This window comes from Pleurodeles waltl, chromosome 4_2 (genome assembly GCF_031143425.1).
Source record: "Pleurodeles waltl isolate 20211129_DDA chromosome 4_2, aPleWal1.hap1.20221129, whole genome shotgun sequence".
Classification (NCBI taxonomy): Eukaryota; Metazoa; Chordata; class Amphibia; order Caudata; family Salamandridae; genus Pleurodeles; species Pleurodeles waltl.
The window spans coordinates 744,172,453-744,193,342 of NC_090443.1; the positions used below are offsets into that span (position 1 = coordinate 744,172,453).

Here is a 20,890-nt window from a genome sequence, read left to right on the forward strand (position 1 = left end):
CTTCGGTCCTCTTCTCCAAGGGCCAGAGGTGACGTGTGCAGAGGTGTCTTGAGGGGTAGGGTTTTCTCCACCAGAGCACTCGCGGCTGAGGAGGCCCAGTGACAGAGGCTGCAGGCAGAGTTGGTGAATCCACAGTGGGCAAGAGCAAGGTTGGCTTTGTCTTTGAGGGCTGTGGGACCCCACTGGCAACACTGCTTCACTTCAAATAGGGCTGTGCGGCACACGTGCAGTGGTGCTATAAAGTCCTCAAAGTCCTCTTGGGGTGCTTGCATGATGCAGGGAAGCAGCTCTACTGCTCCACAGGAGTTCCAGGTCTTTGCTGAAGGTAGGCAGGCCTCCCAGGCTTTTGGAGGCACAACAGCTGAACGAATGAGACAAGTTTGGTGCAATTCAGGGGGAGGGGGGGGGGGGGAGGGGGAACAGCAGACATACCAGCAGACATACCAGCAGGGCTGGGTCCAAGTCAGGTGCTTACGCAGATATGCCCTCACATGTCATATAATGCACTCTGCCTTAGGGTTGTAAGGCATGCTGTAGGGTGACTTACATATGACATGCAGTATTAGGGGACAGGGCACACTGGGTCTGTGCCATGTCATGTTTTCACTTTTTAGCTGCACCAAGACATGCAGGCTGCAATGGCAGTCTGCATGTGCTACATGAGGGGTCCCTGAAGGTAGCACAATACATGCTGCAACCCATAGGGACCCTCTTTGGTGCCCATGTCCTAGCTACCAGGGGTACCATTGAATGGGGACTTGCGGGGGGTGGAGGAGGTAAGGTATTAACAACTGGGGAAATAGATTTGGCACTAGGAACCTGGTTAGCAATAACCCAGTACACTTTCAGTCAAAATTGCACCAATTACCAGGCAAAAAGTGGGGGTGACCTTGTCAAAAAGGGGCACTTTCCTACATTATGTATGTGGATAATATTACTACCAACCTTAGAAATGCACGAGTGCTCACAGTCTCTGTGTGAGATGTAGGTATCTGCTACAGACTGTTTGCAACAATCTCTGCCATGTCCTGCAACCACCCTACAATGTACTAGTCATCAGTGACATTATGCCCTTGGTCGTGTCACTATTCCATTGAATAACATACCTGTATGCATAACATCCCACAATACACCATCACTGCATAACCAAGAGTGGATCTGAAGCAGTCTCCATGACAATCATGCCTTAAAAAAAAATCTGTAGCCACAGGCTCCTACCTAGTGATCAAAAATACCTGATATAACAACAAACAACAAAACTAAATGAACATTTTTACATTAGGGTTGAAAAATATGGACCAGTAAAAACTTCCTAATTTATGTTAAGAATTTATAGCTATTTGTTAACGTTGAACCACTTTTTTAATAACCAATTTTATTAGGTTTAGCAATGCACAATATCATCCGTTGAGTTACAAATAAATGACAATCATTTTGACCCATAACCTCAAATAGTTCAGTTCTGCATCATACTTATACAGTTTACATTGGTAGTCCATAGTGCACATACCATGTACCCTTATTTTCTTATCTCATGTTTCCGGCGAGAGCCACGAGCTTTGTAGATTGGTTGATCTTGGGGCACAAACCAGTCAAAATACCTCTGCCATTTCTGCAGGGTGGGGGGGGGGGGGGGTCTAGGATGTTTCCAACTGCATGCAATATCGTGCTTGGCTACCAAGGAGTCCCCCCCAAAGGTCCGCTCTGAGTAGGATTCACCTCCAGGAGGCCCAGGAGTGCTTCTCGGGGACCCAACTTGATTCCATGCCCCAGGACCTCAGAAATCCCACAACTTACCTCAGTCCAAAAGGGTATTAGAACGAGAAATTACCAGACCATATGGTAAATGTCATTATCTGGAGCGGAGCAGAGCGGACACACGGGTTGGTCAGTATGACTCATTCGCTGCATGCGCTGAGGGGATACATATGTTGCATGCAAATAGAAAACCTGGACCATCCAAAGGCGTGAGCAGATCGCTAGTTCCCTCAGGACCAGGCATTCTTCCCACCAACACTGATCATCCAACTCACCCACCCAGTTCTCCCACCTGTGCCAGGGAGGGAACAGATATGGTGTGTTAATCATCCGTGAACGGTAAATTGTCAAGTTTGCACCCTTTCCCAGTCTGACCATTTTCAGTTTTGCTTTGAGGGGGCAATATTCAAGAATTTCCTCAGATGCTGAGAGATGGACAGGCAGTGCATGATGTAGCTGGAGAAAGAGAAAGAACCGGGTGCAAGACATACCATATTGGTCCTGCAGCTCCCGAAAGGTAATCAGGGATTTACCATGACTAACATCACTGAGGTATGTAATCCCTACACAGTCCCAGCAGGAGAAGTCCTCCAGGTGTGTCACCGGCCCCATGCAAGTACCTCGCCATAGTTGTGTCATGTCAGTGAGGCGGCGGTTACACTTTATAAGGTGCAGTGCCGCTCTCCAGCAGAGCAGTGATACCCGGCACAGGTCTGCAGTGTGGAAGAAATGGGACTGCCGTAGACTCGATCAAGGAGCCCATCAAGGCCTAGGTGATGTATCTCTAGCTGATATGCAGGATCATCTCATCCTTTAGTAAACTACTCGCTTACCAGGATTAGATGTGCTGCCAGGTAGTAGCCATATAAATCCTGAATGCAGAAGCCTCCGTCAAACGTTTATTTATGAGCGGAGGTAAAGGCCACCTGATGATGCCCATGTGCCCAAATGAAGAATATCAATTTTGAGATAAATGATCAAAACCACATGAGTTTGCCAGGACGTATAGGTACTGGGGAGACACTTCATTTTAAAGACCGCAATACACCTCAGGGGATTCAGTAGTAGATAGGAAAAAGCGTGCAAGTCGTGATCCAGTATAGAGGCTAAAGGCCGAAATTCAGGGACCATGCTAGATCCGGAATAATTGCGATGTGGATCTGAAGCATTTGAAGGAGTTGGGATTAAGTGGAATGTCGGGACACCAGAATTGGCCCGTCACATCACTAGCTAAAACAACTAAAACTGACTTTTTGAGATTCACACACAGACCAGAGGCCACAAAGTAGAGTTGAAGGATTTCCAAGCATCTGGTACCCGATACTTGAGGTTCATGGAGAAATCGGAGAAAATTTAAAATATCATCTGTATATAGGGTAATCCGGTCTTCCACGCTACCCTCCCACCGCCAGCCCCGAATCCGCTCGTCACACCGCATCAGGCACGCCAGCGGTTCTATGGCAAGGGCAAAAAGCAGCGGGGACAAGGGGCAGTCCTCCTGCGTCCCTCTGCAGATTGGATTCGATGAAGAGAAAAATACCATTAACCCTGAACTGAGCAGAGGTTTTTTTTTTTTTTTTTTACAGCAGTCCCACCAAGTTACAGAATGTGGGTCCAAAGACCGCCCGCTGAAGCATGGCCTCAAGAAATAGCCATGAGACCATATTGAACACTTTGTGAAAGTCAATGAGTAGCAGGGTGAGAGTGTCATTAAGCCAGAACTCTGGAGAAAGAGCCAACTGTACTCTTCGAATACAGTGACGCGCTCTTCTACCGGGCATAAAGCCATATTGGTTGGGGTGGATGAGGAAGGAAAGAGTTCAGGTTATTCTATTGGCCAGGGTCTTCGCAAATATTTTAATGTCTGCGTTAATAAAGGAGATCCGGCAGTATGAGGAACAGCTGTCAGCCCGATGATCCATCTTCGGTATAACCACTATGGGGGAGATACTGAGATGTGAGAGGAATGAACCTCTCTTTAGTACCTCAGTATAGAGGACAAGCAGATAAGGTATCAATTTGTCTCGCTAGCGCTAGCAAAATTCGATGGGGGGCCCATGGTCTTACCAGGGTGAATATCTGTTATAGCTTGCCCGATTTCCTCTTCTAACAGTGGTTGATCCAGCTCTCAAATTTATGGCGGGTATATTTTTTAAAAGGGGGTAAGCGAGTTCACCCGGTGGGGTTGGGTGTGCTCATATAAAATCTTGATAGAAGGTTGCAAATGTCTGGGCTACTACACACAGTTTTTCGTGAAGGACGCCAGAGGACCCCTCTTGTCGCAAGCCAGTATAGCAGCTTGCCGAATTTATCTCCTGAGGTGTATACCCACCGGGTGAATGCCCTCCAACATTGCAGAGCCTCCTCCAAGGAGACATGGTGGAGCTTAGATCGCGCCATCTCTAGATGGCAGACCCCCCTCCTCCGATCTTGCGCCACTTCTGCACTGTTCGAAAGCAAGAATCTGTGCTTCTAATTTGGTAACCTGTGCCTGTCATTGCTGCTCTCCCCCTCGTACATAACTCTTAATACTACAAAACAGGGTAGGCTTAATGGCCGCCCACAAGGTCCCGACGGATGTCACAGAGCCCTTGTTGAGCTCCACAAAGTCCACGCAATGCTGGTCAGTTAAGTGCCATGCATTAAATTTCCATATCGGGTGTCAGGCGCCATCTGGGGGTGCCCCTATCTAGAAGAAGGGGAGCATGTTCTGGTGTGCCCAGAGGAAAAATCCAAATGTCGTGCAACTGCAGTAGGTCACATGCCAGCATCCAGAAGCGATCAATACTGGACTCAGTTTTATTGGCTGCAGATATGTGGGCCTAGGATCACTGCGTGGGATTCCTGGACCGCCAGGGTCACATAGGCCCATGGAGTCTGCCCATGTATTGGCATGCGGATGAGTTATCCTGTTTGGCCACAGAGTGTCCAACATATTTTTCACAGGGTCGGGGACATCATTAAGATCTCCGCAGACTATGGTTGTCCCTGGCTGTAGGGCAGTCACTAAGGATCCGAACGCACACAAGGCGGGCTGCAGAAGATGGGTTGTGAAGGGGGCATAACAGGAAACAAGGTTGGAATGAGTTGAGTAGCTTCCAATCAGCCTTTAACACCGCTGTATCGCCCTAGGGGGTCTGCGTGTACAGTAGATACTGCCAATGGGAAGGTTGCATGAAGAATTGCAACTCCTCTGGAACTCCGGGAGTGGCCTGCGTGGAAAACCCGGTCATACCCACATGGACCTAGGAAAGGACAATGAATCCCCAAAAGGTGTGTCTCTTGGAGGAAAACTACATCTGTTTTATACCTCTTGATGTACCTCGGAACCACAGACCTCTTAATGTGGTCCAAGAAGCCATTTACATACCAGGAGAGGATTTTAATCATGTAAGAGAAGAGCTATATGGACGCAACTGGGGCCCACTAAGCCGCTTAAGTGGGGTGAAAATGGTGTACAATGGAGCAAGCTTACACCATGGGCTCAGAATTCCTACTGTGGAGAATGTATGCAATGAGTACCTGGAAGAGAAACAAGAAAAAACAACACCTTCAGTTAAAACAGCATACCCTCCCCCAGCACCCCCCTGCCCATGCTTCCTCCCCTGAAGCATCTGTCGTCCCTGTAGAGAACATTTCTAAACAAACTGGGGGTGAAATCAACAAGCATATGGTCTGGAAAGCCATTGCTTTCGGGTGAAGTATCCTTGTGAAGGCAATTTTCAACACATGAGATAGGAGCCACCTAGGCATAAGGAGCAGAAGGAAACTGTATCAGGAGACGACAATATTTGACCTCCGAACCTCTCAGTCAGCTTATCATTAATAATATACCTTCAAGGCTGACAGACCTTACACACTGCTTTACTTCGAAGTCCACTCAGCAAAGTATACCCAGTGGTGTCAATTTCAAGGTAGAAAATATGGGAGGCTTTCATCTGATTTTAAGATCATTGAGGTATCAGAAAGGGAGGCCACCTAAGATCTTTGTCAGGTGAATACAGGCCTGTTGCAGTCCCCCTTTCACTCGCAACAACCTAATTTTACAGGATCTAGAACATCACCTGTGGGGCTCCCATGCACACCATGGCAGAATGCACCCCCTTGCATCAGTTGCGCAATGGCCGTTGCTCCGTCACCCATTCCTAGGCTTGTTCAGGAGTGTCGAAGAAGTGGAGGCAAAAATTACTTTGAGCCAGGCGGGAATAAGGAGCATGTGGCATATATTGTGTGCTCGGAGCTTCTGTTTTACTTCTTCGAATGAGCGGTGGCTTTGTTGGACTCCCTTAGTCTAATTTGGAAAGATTAAAATGTTTGCATTCGAACACCTCAGTTCAGGTTGGGCTCGGGCCTTGCGGAGAATGGCATCACAATCCTGATGATTAAGGATGCGTGCCATGACAGGACAGGGAGGTGCCCCAGAGAAGGCCTCTTGGTCAGCTCCAGGTGTGCCCGCTGCACGATAACGCAGTGGGACAGCCCGTCAGCTGGAACCCATCATCAGAATCATTCCTTCAAAAGATTGCCCGTTTAGGGTCCCTCAGTTCCATCCAGAAAGCCAATGAGTTGCAGATTGTTCCTGCATGAGCGGTTTTCAGTGTCCCCTGCTCGATTGCCTAGAACAGTCCCTTAAGACTCTAGTTGAGAAACCTGTCTCTTAAAGGTAGTCACTTCATTCAACGGCTGTCGATATCTGTGTCTCTGCCTCCGTCACCCTATCGGCCACCTTTGAGAGATCTTGTCGCAGGAGAGAGAGGTCAACACAAATGCCATGAACTTTGGATTCCACTGCTTCCATAGATTCCTGGATTGCCTTGAGGATACCTGCCATATTGCAGAGGGTGGTTGAGTCTGTGAGTTCAGCAGCATCTCACCCATTGCAACGCTACCATCCGCCGTTGATGTGGTATATTGGTCCATCTTTGTTTAGGCAGCCTTCAACTGTGTGGGCTTGTCGCGCCCCATCTCTGCGCAAGGAGAAATGGCCCAAGGGCAAATCACAAGAGTCAGCTCGCCCACCATGAGAAGTCACTAGCAGTTACTCAAAGAGAAGCAAGGGACATGAAGATTAGGTGGTTACTTATAGTCCGGATAGGTGAGTCAGTTCGAAGAAGCGACTGCAAACATCTACCTCACCAACCCACTTGCCTATGGCAGCAAAAGCAGTTGGTGAAGCCATAGTATTGTGTGGATGCTTCGGGGGAGGGGGGTCCTTAATGTCTCCACCAAACAAAAGCGGATGAGCAGGCGATGTAGCTACATCTAACATTGTGTGATATTATCAGGTCACCAGTGTTACCTCAATGGCACTCTCTGGAGGCCGTGTCCATGTGTGGCTAGGTGTCTCTGTATACAGGATCTCCCAGGTCCCAAAGCAAGCCTTGCAATGTAGCAGAGGTCCGAATCAGTCTAGCATGCCTTCAGGTTTCATGAGTTTTTCAACATGGGGATTAGTTGGGGGTGGGGGTGCCACCCCCCCAGGAACACATGAATTAGATGGGGGGCACTGCCACTCAAAATTATGGGGCATCTCTGCTGTTTTCAAGAATCTTAAACGTAAATTGGCCCCCCTCCAGTGGGCCCAGCAGCTTGCAGCAGCATTGGTTCTCACTGCACCCCCGTGAGCGCAGCACCAGTTAATAAAATGCACCTGGGCATGAGTGGGCTCTCTGTTGATTCCAGGATGTTGACTTCCCCCAATCCCACAGACTTCACCGCTCTGGGCCTCAGGGCTCAAGCAAGGCCACAGAATTCAATGGGCGGCCGCTCCCACAGTAGGAGGACTGTAATACCACCGAGGCAGAGTTGGGGGCCACGGGAGTACAGCGGAGGGAAGCACCTCCTCCGCCTCCATGTCTAGGGCAACCAGAGCCAGCTCTGTTTCACAGTATTGGGGTTGGCGAGCAGATCCGTACTGCACCTCTCCTGCTGCACTCACTTTCTTAGAACAGGCCAAAGTGGTGCCCCACAGTGCTGTGTTCGATCTCCTGCAGTGTCTGTTTCTTGCAGGGAGGGCGGGGGCTCCTCACTCTTCCTCTGCAGGTCCACAAGTCCCCACAAGTAGGCCCAGAACCCTCAGGTGGTAACCCCCTTTGCGGCTTCAGGAACCTCTGACAAGAGAATGCCATAGCCACCATCTTGGACACCAGGCGGCCTCAGGGCCAAGTACCTCTTTACTCTTTACTGACTGGAGGGGTACAGAGATCCCCAACCCTTTGCCACAGTTGGGGGGGGGGGGGTCCGATTAAGGGGGCAGGAGGCACCGCTGTTAGGCAGGATCTTCCCGGATCACAAGCAGTCGGCAGGAGTTCTACTGAAAAGCGACCGCCATCTTGGTCTCTCAGGCAATGCCCCCATGTTGAACCAATTTTAAAAACATTAGCCAGAAGAAACACCTTCAAAGGAATGCAAAAAACAATACATACATAAAGGTTAAAGCAAATACTTACAGTCAGAAAAGTAGACATATGCAGCATCGTACTTGAAGGGTGCTTTCCCACTGAAGTCATTCACAAGCGCATCTACAGACTACAAGCAAATTTGGAATTTCAACATTTAACTACTAAACAAATGTATTTTTTTGACAATTTATAAAAAATAAAAATAAAAAAAAACTGAAATCCGTTATCAGCATTTGATTTCTATTATATGACCATACAGAAGCTCTGGGGCCATAAACTCTGAAGTAAGAAACATGCAAAGCTAAGCATTTCTATAGCACTAATTGTCACATTCTGACACCTTAGCTACAACACACCGACAATGGAAAAAGGTTTCATCACAAAGCAACATTAAGAATCAATATAGGTTTAACTAGGAAGCAACTAAAAGTGGGACAAACGTGTGAATAAATGCAATTATTCTGTGCCACCCTTGTGCAGCCCACCCTCAGGCCTTTTATTCACATTTTTGAGATCCCAGGAGGTAATGGTTATTTCAGAAGTTGAGAGGAATAGCAACTTTTTTGTTGCCATACTCAGTAATGGCCCTCTTCTCATAACATTAAGAGATCTGCCTGATCTTTGGTACTGGCCTGATTTCAGTATAAACAGCCAAAACTAGGAAGAAGGTGGTGGGGGAACATTCAAAACTGATCAAAAGCTATTCCCTATTTAGCCAGGACATAAATGGGCTGAGGGCTAGAAGTCTTGAGATGGTTGGGTTGCTTGTTAATACTGCTAGCTGTTTTGACTTCAATGGCTGCTACTCCCTCATTATTACTTCTACCTGGTCTTTAGAACAATTACAGTGTTGTCGGACATTTGGAGTTCAGGACATAATGAAGAGACACAGTGATATTCAATTAACTGAATTTAGCTCTGATTTAGTTAACAGCTCTGGGAGGCCAGTACCCGATGCTACCACAAAATGTAATGAATACCTATAGTTGGGAAAAGGAAAAAGACAGCGAGAGATAAATAATATGTAACTTTCTTTTTTCCTCCTACAGCATTGGAGAGTTCATTTTTTTCTAGACGTAATTTGTACTTCCCAACCCAGCAAATCATCACATCATCTGCCATGACATCAAGCTCTTCTTACCATGATTCCTTTACCAGGACATATCTTTATCTCAATACCTTATTCTTTGTGATCTAAAGCTTTTTACTTCACCTCCTTCTCTGCACCCCTTATGATTGCACTTACACTACCCATTCCACTTCCACTTTGCTCATGTTTGTTAAAATCTTGCCACCCCCTTTTTTCATTTTCCACCTTTTCATTTATCTGTCATTGACTTGTATGAATTGGGAGTTGTAACCCTTTTCCTCATCACTGTCACTGGTATCTTTCTTTTTTTATTCCCCTCATTACACACAACCTACTCACTCTGCTATTTCCTTTATTGCCATTTTATAGTTTTATTTCTTCGGTACTGAACTCAAATCACCTCTTTCCCACAAGCAACATTTTCTTCTAGTGATGATTTTTCTACACCTCCTTTTTCCCATTTCCTACTTATTTTCACAACGCCCCTTTGTTGGCAACATTACTTTTCTCTAACACCTGTTGCCGAAGTCCACTTCTCCAAAAGATTTCTGAATATAGACAAAGATATCGGGGTGGTGCAACAGTTCGAGGGGAAGAGTAGAGGTGTGGGCTTTAGAGAAAATCAATTGTGCAGAGTGGAAAATGTAAAATCAAGTTGAAGGAAAAGCAACGTAGGATAAAAGCAACTGAATTGAGAAATGGGGCCGGAAGGGTAAAGTGAGGTGCTGTCGAAGTTAAGCTTGGCCACAGAACGATGTGGCAGTGTGTGTGTGTGGGTAGAACAGACACTGAAGATGGAGCAGAGAGAGACAAAGCAGAGGGGAAATTAACAGAAAGAAAGGGGGCAAATATAGTGGGCAGAGACAGAGAGCAGGTGCACAAAGAGATGGTGCACAAAGAGATGATGCACAGAGCTGCCGAGATGTGGGCACAGGAAAAAAAATGTGGAGATATTGAGCAAAAAGAGACTCGGCACTGAGCATATGGGTGCAAGAAGAAATAGAATCCAAGGGCATAGTTGCTGGACAGCTCACTGAGAGACAGACAGGATTGATAAACAGGTTTAAGATGCATAAAGAAAGATGTGACATAGCCAAGTAGAAGGAAACACTGGGCAGAGATACAAGGCACAGCAGACAATGGAGCAGAGTAAAAGAGCAGCACAGACTCGGTTGGTACATACAAAGATGTGGTAGATAATAAGAAATATGGACCCTTCAAAAGTAAGCAAGGATTAATGGGCCATATATAGAGAGAGTGAGTCCCTATATAGGCAAATAGTGACTAATGCGCATGCAAGTAGACAGGAAAATGTGGTACTTGGAGATGGGGCAAACCGGTCAGGAACCAGTAAACTAGGAGCCAGCATGCACAGAAATAGGGACCGACAAAAAAGGAACAGGCATGTAGATGTGGTGGTGCATGTATAGTGGACCGGGCACACAGAGAATGAAATACTCAGAGGAAAACGGATCACAGGCAGAAGGGGGCACACAGAGAAGGAAGAAGCACACAAAGTGATGGGCCACTCTGGGACATAGAGGGCACACAGGGAGAAAAGGGCGCAGACACCTCTTCAACACAGAAATACCTCTCTGTTGGAGCATGCAAAACCTCGCTGTACCAAACAAATACCACATTTGTGGCAAGTGGAATCACTTTCAATGCATGAATAAGACAGAGCAATTTACTTTGTTGATGATTCCCGTTAAATTGAGATACTATTTTCCAGATACACAAATAGGCGCTTGAACATGCACTTACACTTTCATAGGGTTCCATAACTTGGAGATTAAATTAGACCTTCTGCATTCAGATGGTGTCTTAAAAGAGCGACACAAAGCACTTACACAAATAATTCCCTTGCAAAGGTTGACATCATGGCCTCAAGACGTGAAGCACAAAAGGTGTATTTGATTTATAAAATGTTGCTGTTAGGGAGAAGTGACATTTTCTGAATATAGGATTTCTAAAAGACTACATTTTTTAAATTCACCCTTAAATGGCCAAGCAAAGATGAGAACAACCACTGCCAAAGGCAAAGAAAACGGAAGGGAAAACACAAATGATAATTTAACAATGCCATTGTTCTTAAAAGATAAATTTACAGAGAAATGTTAGTTTAATATCTGTAACGTATCAGGGGACTGTATGCATGGAGATGAGCAGTTGCATATTTCATAAGCACTGCTTAACGCAGTCTAGAACTTGAATTTAAATTTTTTTGTATGTTTTATAGTACCATTGGTACGACCTCATAATAATGGTGACAGTCGTGATGCATTCACCAAGATCCTGAGATTACCATAGCAGACCAGAGTATGATTCAGCTTGTGATGATGAGTTTCAGGTGTTTAGTCAGATTCTTGGCTAGGTCTCGTTACTTGAGGTGTTTATGTATAAGGGATAAGGCAAAGGGCTGGGCCAGTTATGCTGGGTTCTCCTAGGATAATAAGCATGCCTACTGCTAGGTGGTTGGGAATGAGTACATGTATGTGTGGGGATTCTTGGTGCTGAGGGCTCTTTTCTATCATGACAAAATACTGCGTACTGCCCATTCTACTGGATTTTAGTACATGGATTGACATGGTCCAAGGTGGTGTTGGGAGCACAATTTCACACAGCATGTTGCTACTCCTGGTGTGAATATTCCCTCCACCTTGGTGGTAGACTTTTGAGTTTCTCACATGCAAGGGCACCTATATAGCATAAATAGAAGAGTGATATCATATCAGGGCCAGTAATCCAAATGGTAACATAAGCAGAAGGTGTATAACATTTTAATTGTAGAAATACTGTCTAAGGTTGTATGTTTCTGCCAAACCAGGGAATTACAAATTGTAATAATAAACGTTAGTGACATGAGATTAAACTGTGTCATTTTTTAAGGCAGGCATAGAGCCTGCTGCTCTGCACATTTACACCAAAAAGTAAAGATACTAACTGAAAAGCGAGCAAAGCTGGTGACCTGAGCAGGACATGTGCAACCTTTTGCAGGTCTTATTTCACTTATTCCTCCTAGGCCAAAAGAGTTCAATCTTGAGCACGGGAGCGAAGTCAAGGCCTCTCTCTGACCCTTACATTTTAAACAGGTGAATTAATTTACGCCGCTCAAAACATGTGCATTAGGAATTTCTTTGACGCAAAGAGTGTTTGTTGGTTCCATCTTCTTCATCTGACATATTCCAGTTCTACTGAGCTCTAAGATAACCTGCAGGTCACAATGTTTGCTTGTAACAACACAGCCTGAGATACCACAATTACCTCTGGATAGTTTTACCTTTTACTGGAAACTTGGAATGGTAAGTGTGTTTTCTGAGAGCTGTCCTGAAAAGTGAAGCTTCAGAGGGATCTGATCAAGAGAGGGAGGATGATTTGGGACTGGAGTATCATACGGTCAAGAGTGCATGTAGCTTACTATTATCTGGATGGCAGTGCAGCTGTTCATCCAGTATTCCAGGAGACCAATAAAGAGCCAGCTTTTTGTAGTACTGCAGTAGGTATCTTTGGGATTATACATGTGGATATACATTCTGAGATGTCTGTGATGAAAGGAAGGGTTCCTATGGTATAGACAAAACTAGGATTTTGGCAGAAGCACAAAATATAACTCAGAGGAAGAAACGGGAGGAGGATGTGCCATCTAGGAGGGGGAACAGAATAATTGTGGAGAGCAAGAGTATCTATGCCTAAGACCCCCAGAGCTTGATTTTGCTTCTTTCCATCAATTTCCTGACTACGTCTAAGCCTTTGTAGATGTGTTCACATAGGCTGGAACTTCCAAGACCTAGATAACAGGAGAGTTTCATTCTCATGTAGAGGTTGCCCAAGGCCTATTCAGAAAGGAAAGGACACAGTTTTATTTTTGTTCCTAATTGCTCAGGATGTGCTGGAGTCATTTGAATGCTAGTCCAGAAACACCAGAGGCAAACTGCAGAATCACAGTGGTGGACTGTGCTAATGAGAGGGAGCACTGGAAGAGGACAACCATGGACAGACTCAGTGTCACTCTGTTAAAACAATTTACCACAGACTGCCACAAGTGCTATTATTGTACCATGCTTGAGACAAAAGTAGGATTGTAGGGAGTCCACTACAACATCTTACTAGAAACTTCGAGGTCCTTGGGGGTGAAAAGAAAGGGGGGTATTTGCTGCAGCAGGGTCTAAACATGCTCGTTTGAGAAGGGTAGAATGCTAGAACAGTACAGATAAAGAACACAGAGGGGAAAAGATGGTTGTTTTGTGTAGCGTGTTGTTATTTTAGGAGTCAGAGGTTTAAATCAGCGCTCAGAATATATTTGCTATGAAGTACAAGTCAGCAAAAGGCTGGTTAAGTTTAAAGATGTTCGATAGCAGTCCTGTGCTTTTATGAGTTAACAAATTAGTTACCTATTGGATGAATGATGAAGTGGCATTCTGAAATACCGTGACAAGAAAGAAAAGGAAATACCGATAACATTTGGAAGAATATATTTTTAGAGGGCCATATCAACAAAGTTCTCTTTAGATCCGGCAAATGAAATTTCTTGTGGGCAATTGTAATTATGATGCAATAAATCAGTTTACATCATACATAGTAAAGGTTTACACTTCCCCACAAAACATAGGTTGTTTTTTTTTCTTTTTTTAAGGACCTTCGCAATAAACCCTAAGGGCATTTTTGATTCTAGGTGCATGATATGGTTCACAACATGAGCGTAAGGATAATCATTGTAAGGAAATACACTCACTGAAAATGTGTTGAGATGTGTTACCAAAAAGATGCACTGCAGGGATCTCTAGCAGTGGTGTGTGACAAGCTCTTTCACCATACTCCACACGACTTCTTGTTGGTATGTATCCCTCACAAACCACTTGCAGTCATACTTAATCACAGTGGATGGTGCATTTTAGGTTAGTATGAGCTCATGCTTTCTTACAATTTGTAATGTTTCATTGTAAATACCTTATCAGTTGGAGTGATAAAGTAAACTGCTTTCAGGTGTGGAACTGGTTCTCGCTTTTTATACAAGTCTTCCACAACTAAAAGAAAAAAAAAACAGATATTCTTTTTTATCATAAAGTAGAGATATAGTGTGCCTCTGGCATTAATTTTAAAGGTCAATATGCTGACTACATGACAATAGGAATTTCTTCCATTAATTTGGGGAGTCCCATAGAGCACAGAAAATAACATAGCGATACCATATATTTCTAGAAAGATGACAAACTGTGCAGTCAAAGGTAGGGTAATTAACACTGGTCCTGTGAGATTACCCTAGCCATAAAGCAGATGGAAAAACAGAGATACCCAAAACACACCCTTATTACAATATATGCAATTTCTAGTTTAATTACATCCTATACGCCAACCCTAGCACTTAAATATTTATAACTGGCCTAACCCCAGTGCTAATCCTTAAAAAGTGTATGTTAAATATTTATCCTTCACCCAACACTAACTATTAAATATTTTAAACATATCCTCAGAATGTAATGTTTGAAACTGGCAGGCCAACCACTTTAGCAGTTAATTATGGAAGACCACTTGTGTACAATATATACAGGGTGGGCTTTCTCTCAGCCCCTTGCTCATGCATGGAAATGTTTTCTTGTCTTTTCACTTTTATGTTCCTGGGCTTTCCTCCCTATTAGTGGTTTCTCCAGCCCCAGGAGCACAGCTTCTTTAACATTATTTTGATTGGAAGAGTGGTATCCTCCACCTACTGATAATCGAAACTTACTTTTTCATCTGTCTTTTAGCACACCATGTGAATGCTTGTCCCTCCAACCTCACAAACCCTATGCTAATTTTACAAAACAGTACGTGCTGTTGTACAACATGGCTTAAAGGAAAATAAAAAAAACACTGATACAGTCAACGCTGGCTGCGCCATAGTGCTTTTTTTTGTTTAAGCCACGTTGCACAGCAGTTGCTTAAAACCATTGACAAATCCAATAGATTTGGCACAGGCAAGACCCAATGGCTTTGTCAATGCTTGTTAATGTAGCAATCTCTGTAGGTGTTACACTGATGTAGAGTCTTTGATATAGGGTCACATCAAATTAGTGTAATCTAGGTTACTGAGGGACCGAAACCCTCCAAAATATGTGCCATCAAAAAAATCCATGGCCTCTTGTACAGCCCTTAGTGTTTACCCTTTAAAACAGAAAATAGTGGCAATGACATGTCAGCCTCCAGGTCAGATCTAACTCCCTAGGTAGTGAGTTCGAGCTGACTGTATTATATGTGTATGCGGACAAGTATGGGCCTGATTGAGCTCTGCTAAATATTTTTACACAGTATTCTTAGGCACCGCCAGCATCCATAAGCAGTTAAGATTTTCTCTTGCAGGAGTTTGTTTTGGTGGTGTGGGTGAACGGGGTAGTGAAAACCGCATTGTAAACCCATAGCCCTAAGCTGGTGTGGTCACATTTGCTTTTCCCACTGAAAGTAAAAGAAATAAACTCCTAGTAGCAGATGGATTGCAGTGACCACTGAGAGACGGATCATCTGGTACTCCCCCTAACAATGTCACATAGATGAAACGAGGCAAGGCTGTGGGCAAGCCCTGGGACCTGTGCTCTGATTTTCTGTGCTTGATCCAGAATGGGGACAAAACAGAAATTCTGAGTCGTTCCCCAGCAAAGATTCAACCCTCACTACCCTTGGTTTTCTGGCCACTTCTGACTGAAGCAGAACTGTGTGCGCCTGAAGCAGTTCGCAATCTTGGTGTAACTTTTGATGCTCATCTAACACTTGAAAAACATGTAAACAAAGTTGCCGGGGTCCGCTTTGTTCTGCTGCGGGGACTAAGAAAACTATTCTATGTCTTACTGAAATCTTCCAAACCATTAATTGTACAAAGTACCATACTCAGCAGGCAGGACTATTGTAATGTCATCCTGCTGGGAGTCCCTGATTTTCTGATTATGCGGCTTCAAAGAGTCCAGCCCGCAGCTGCGAAGGTGTCACTGAATAGGTCTCAAAGATCATCCGCCTCCAATGCCCTTAGAGAACTGCACTGGCTTCCGGTCAAACTGAGAATTTTGTTTAAATCAATGTGTATAGTCTTCAAAGCTCTGCAGGGGAATGGTTCAGGTCTGCTCCAGCATAGACTGGAAAGATATGTACTGAGAAAAGCTCTGTGCTCAGCATCTGCTAAACTTGTACAGGTACCTAGATTCCGCAGGGCCCACCTAGGTGGCCGCTCCTTCTCTGTTACAGTGGGCCCAAATGTGGAATGCGCTCCTAATGACCCTAAAAGGGCATAGTGAGCTGCTGACTTTTAGGAAAGCCCTGAAAACATGGCTTTTCCCAAAATAGTTTTCTAGCTCCCTGGTCTTGTTTGCTTCTTTTATTTGAAACAGTTGCCACAGCGCCAGGTTACCAGTTTTTGGTAGCAGTGTGCTCTACAAATGCTCTTACAATACAATACAGTGGGCCGTTCATGAATGGAAACAGGCATCCTGTGGCAATCCACCAGAATCTACACTTCTACTATCCTTCTGAGCTGGAGACATTTGGAAACAGACACGATGCGGGCATCACACTCATAAAATCCTCAGGCTTATTGGAGCTGTATGGCATCAGTATGGGTCATGCTCTTTAATGCTATCATTAGAACACACTTCCATACTTCTTCACTGAAGGTTTTACTGTGGCATAATTGAAGCCAAGTGTAAATCAAATTAAAACTTGATAGTTTTAGAGGAAAGATTTTCACTGCTGAGCATTGACCACTAAATAGAAAGGATTCCTAGAGGTAGATGTATTTTTTCATTAGGTCCCAAACACACATGTTGCTAAACGTTGGTGAGTCAAATTTTTTTACTTCTTCATCTTCTGACCAATTGACAGAGGCAAGCTGCAAGCTCCCCCCACATCAAGATTCTCAATGTATGATAAAAAACAAACTGCGCTCCTCTCTGACTCTAGAATAATCTCTAAATAAAGCAGGGGAAAGACAGGATCTAATGCTTCTTTAATGTGGGCTACAAGAGCTTACATGCCTTTCCTAGGAACAGCATATTCACAGCTTGCAATAAATCGAACATGAAAAATGGAGGCATGACCTTTGGTCAAGAATTTGGTTGCTTAACTATTTTCCCTCTTTTTACTTTACAAATTTACAAAACATTTAGTATTTTAAGTATTATAGGACACAGCCTTGATCTTGCATGCTGAATCTGGCAAATTAGGAGACCAATTTGTATGTTATATTTACCCGTAATTCCCTCTGCTAAAAGGTCGGACATCTTGCAGCATGATGACAGCAATTTTGTGGTAAATGGGTCCAACAGCATGATCTAAAATAAAAACAGGATGTTCACGGCACATACTTTAAAGTATTTCATCTGTTATCTACCTGATACACAAATGTAGAAAAAAAGGCTGTACCTTCCATTCTTCTTCTTTTCGGCAATCATCAAGTACCATTTTTTTAATCTCTGCAAAAACAAATAATTACGTTACAAAGAGGACTGCAGTGGAGACTATTTGAATCTATGTATTAATTAGATGCCATCTTAGAGAGGAGAATGAAGCTGAAAGCCGTTCTTAGTAATATGCTACATCAAATGAAACTCTCTAACATTTTAGTGATGAAACAGAAGAACCAATGCCACAGGAAAATGTCCTGTTCCTGTATTTACGTTCACGGACAAACCACACGTATCTGTGGAGTAAACGTTGTCTGCTATAACTCACATGCTAAAATGTGTTTTTGACAACATTCTTCTCCTTAGAGTGTTATTGTTATTTGTATTTGTAAACAACACTATCAACTGTGAGGGTGTTCTGGCGCTGAGCAAGTGTGTAATGAAAAGTAAAGACACAAAAACAAGAGTTGCACAATTGAAACACCATGGACACCATAATGTTGCCTGGAAAAACATATTTTTATTTTTTAAAACTGTGGTCAGAACATAGTTGATTACCCCTGTGTACCATGCACTCAAATAGAACATTAAAAAAACTCAACAGACCAGCATATATTATCACTACAAGACTGCCAATTTGCTTTAATATGCTTTTCCATATTATATAGGGGGTACTTCACCTTCTTTCTGCACCCCACTCACCCCAATTCATTTTGGATTTGGAAATTCTAAAAAATAAAATTAAGGTTCAGCCCTCCCCACTGAGGCTACTGAATACTTCAGTGCTCACATCCCACTTGTTTTGAAGTAGATACATACAACTGAAAAAGCTGGAAAATATGCCTATTGAATATGTCTATAGAGTGCTGATCACTTGTGTATTCTTCTACCTGACAGATAAACATCCTGTTCAAATTTGCCATCTCACTGACTGTGCCTTTGAGGCAGAGCTCAGAGTGCATGTGTGTGTAAACTAGTCATTCATATCCCGGGGTCAGTGTCCTGGTGCTGAATGTAAGTACCACCTTTGGCAAGTAGTATATCCTTTTACAAAGTAATCAGAGCACATATCTCCCAATGCCTGAAAAGGCTTTTCAGAAAGCTTCCTCTGTTCCTGTGTACAGGGTACTTTCCAACTTCCTCCTTTCTCTAAAGAAAAGAGTGGAATAGACACCAAGCTTCTCAATCTTACATTCTAAATATGTATTCTTTTTTAGATCATTACACTGACGTGATATTTGCAGATATACCTATTCTGAAAGAAGTGCTTGACGGTTTTGGGTTATTCAAGTGACAATAGATTAAAAGCTTGGTTTACGAGAGGCATTTAATTTGCAAACACAAAAAAACTCTAAAGTAGAATTGACACCATGAGGCAGATTTGCATTTAGACATACTATACATCACCCTGTAAGGGATGAAAAATTTGACTTATCAACTCATGAATATCAGGTCCATGTGGGTAAATGAAGCCCTGGACATTATGCACAATGGTTATGGCACTGATTTGACCAGAACATTAGCCTTAAAGGGTCTATGGCAGGGCTTTTGAGCAACTTAGAGCTGGGCATGTGAAAAGATAGAAGACAAGACTGTGGCGGCGGGCCACACTTTCTGATTGCCATGTCAAGCTCAACCTGCCCATCAATTATTTGTTTTGTTGTGGATGTCGGATTCTGCTTGCTTTACCTGCCACTCCCAGTCAACCCAGACGACACCACAGGAGCAAAACCCAAATTCATATCCACAGTGGATACCTGAACAAACTACCAGGGATGTGGAATTCATATCGCCCGACGCCCAGGACATCTTGTTTGGGGTCAAGGGCAACAAGTTTTTATGTTTGTTTTGTCCTTAGGACAAGTAGGCCCAACCCCCTGCAGCACCAACCCTTTGGCTGCCTGTTTACAGAGTGTGGAACTCTCTGCAGTTGAGGTAATGTGTTTCCAAAAGATAATGCTGTTCGAACTTGTATTTATGGTTCATTATTTGAAAGTCTTCATTATTAGAGTGAGTGCTGTAAATAAATGTTTTAAGGTCACACTTCACTACTGACGTTTGTTCCAGTACAAAAAAAAATACGTGTACATACATGTTCGAAAAGTTTAGGCTAAGAGGCTAAGTATAATGCTCCCAGAATGCTCTCTGATTATATGCAAATGAAGTGTCATTTAGTAAAATGTGTTGATGCATGCTAGTATTTCCCAAAAATATTTCTAATGGAAAATCAGTGTAACCATTTTCAACACGATTATAGGAAGCATGAAAATAAACAAACACTGACAAAGCCAACTGATCTGACATATTTTTATAAGTCTTTTAGTTTCATCAATGCGTGTCTTGTTTTGACATGGCTTTTGTAACACTTTATTGTTGTGGGAGCTACCAGGCCCTCAACATTGTAACAAACACTGGCAAAACCCCCCCAAAAAGTTTTTGAACTCTAAAAGCACACGTTGCCACCAGCGGCATAACAAAGGCCCGCAGCCGCCCTCCAGGGGGCCCTTCAGCACAGCACCTGCCCTGAGTGAGTCTGGAGAGGGGGCTCCTCCATGTTCTTTGCAAAGGGGCACCCTCCAGTTTCGTTACGTCACTGATTGCCACTGTAGTTCCTGACTCTGAACAAAACTACTTTGTGTGGCAATATGCTCCTTGTGGAAGAGCAGAATGCGATCACTCACAGTAAAGCCAGCCGAAAGAGAGAGAAATAGAAGTTTAATAAAAACAAAATGTCCTTGTTCACACCAGACCTAATTAGGGACCAAGACACACATGTAGGTAGCTTTTTGCATGTCGCAAACAGCGACTTTCGCTGTTTGCGACATGCAAAAAGCACATTGCGATGCACAAACCCAGTTTTGCGATTCAGTAACCTGGTTACCGAATCACAAAACGGGTTTGCGACTCGCAATTAGTAAGGGGTGTTCCCTTCCTAATTGCGACTCGCAGTGCAATGTAGGATTGTTTTGTGACCGCGGGCGCAAACCAATCGCAGTTTGCACCCATTTCAAATGGGTGCTAACACTTTCACAAAAGGGAAGGGATCCCCATGGGACCCCTTCCCCATTGTGAATGTCACTGTAAACATTTTTTCAGAGCAGGCAGTGGTCCTGCGGACCACTGCCTGCTCTGAAAAAATGAAACGAAAACGTTTCATTTTTGTTATGCATCTTGTTTTCCTTTAAGGAAAACGGGCTGCATTACAAAAAAAAACTGATTTATTGAAAAGCAGTCACAGACATGGTGGTCTGCTGTCTCCAGCAGGCCACCATTCGCGA

General features: G+C 43.9%; 1 protein-coding gene across 1 annotated transcript in view; it reads right to left on the bottom strand.

The window, feature by feature from the left end:
- Window positions 1-20,890, bottom strand: part of STXBP3 (syntaxin binding protein 3) — a 154,810-nt gene that overhangs the window by 110,807 nt on the left and 23,113 nt on the right. The window contains exons 2-5 of the mRNA XM_069232399.1: window positions 17,632-17,681; window positions 17,459-17,540; window positions 14,197-14,273; window positions 8,208-8,286 (exon numbers count right to left, since the gene is read on the bottom strand). Coding sequence (XP_069088500.1) covers window positions 8,208-8,286; window positions 14,197-14,273; window positions 17,459-17,540; window positions 17,632-17,681 — 288 coding nt within the window. The remainder of the gene's footprint in view (window positions 1-8,207; window positions 8,287-14,196; window positions 14,274-17,458; window positions 17,541-17,631; window positions 17,682-20,890) is intronic.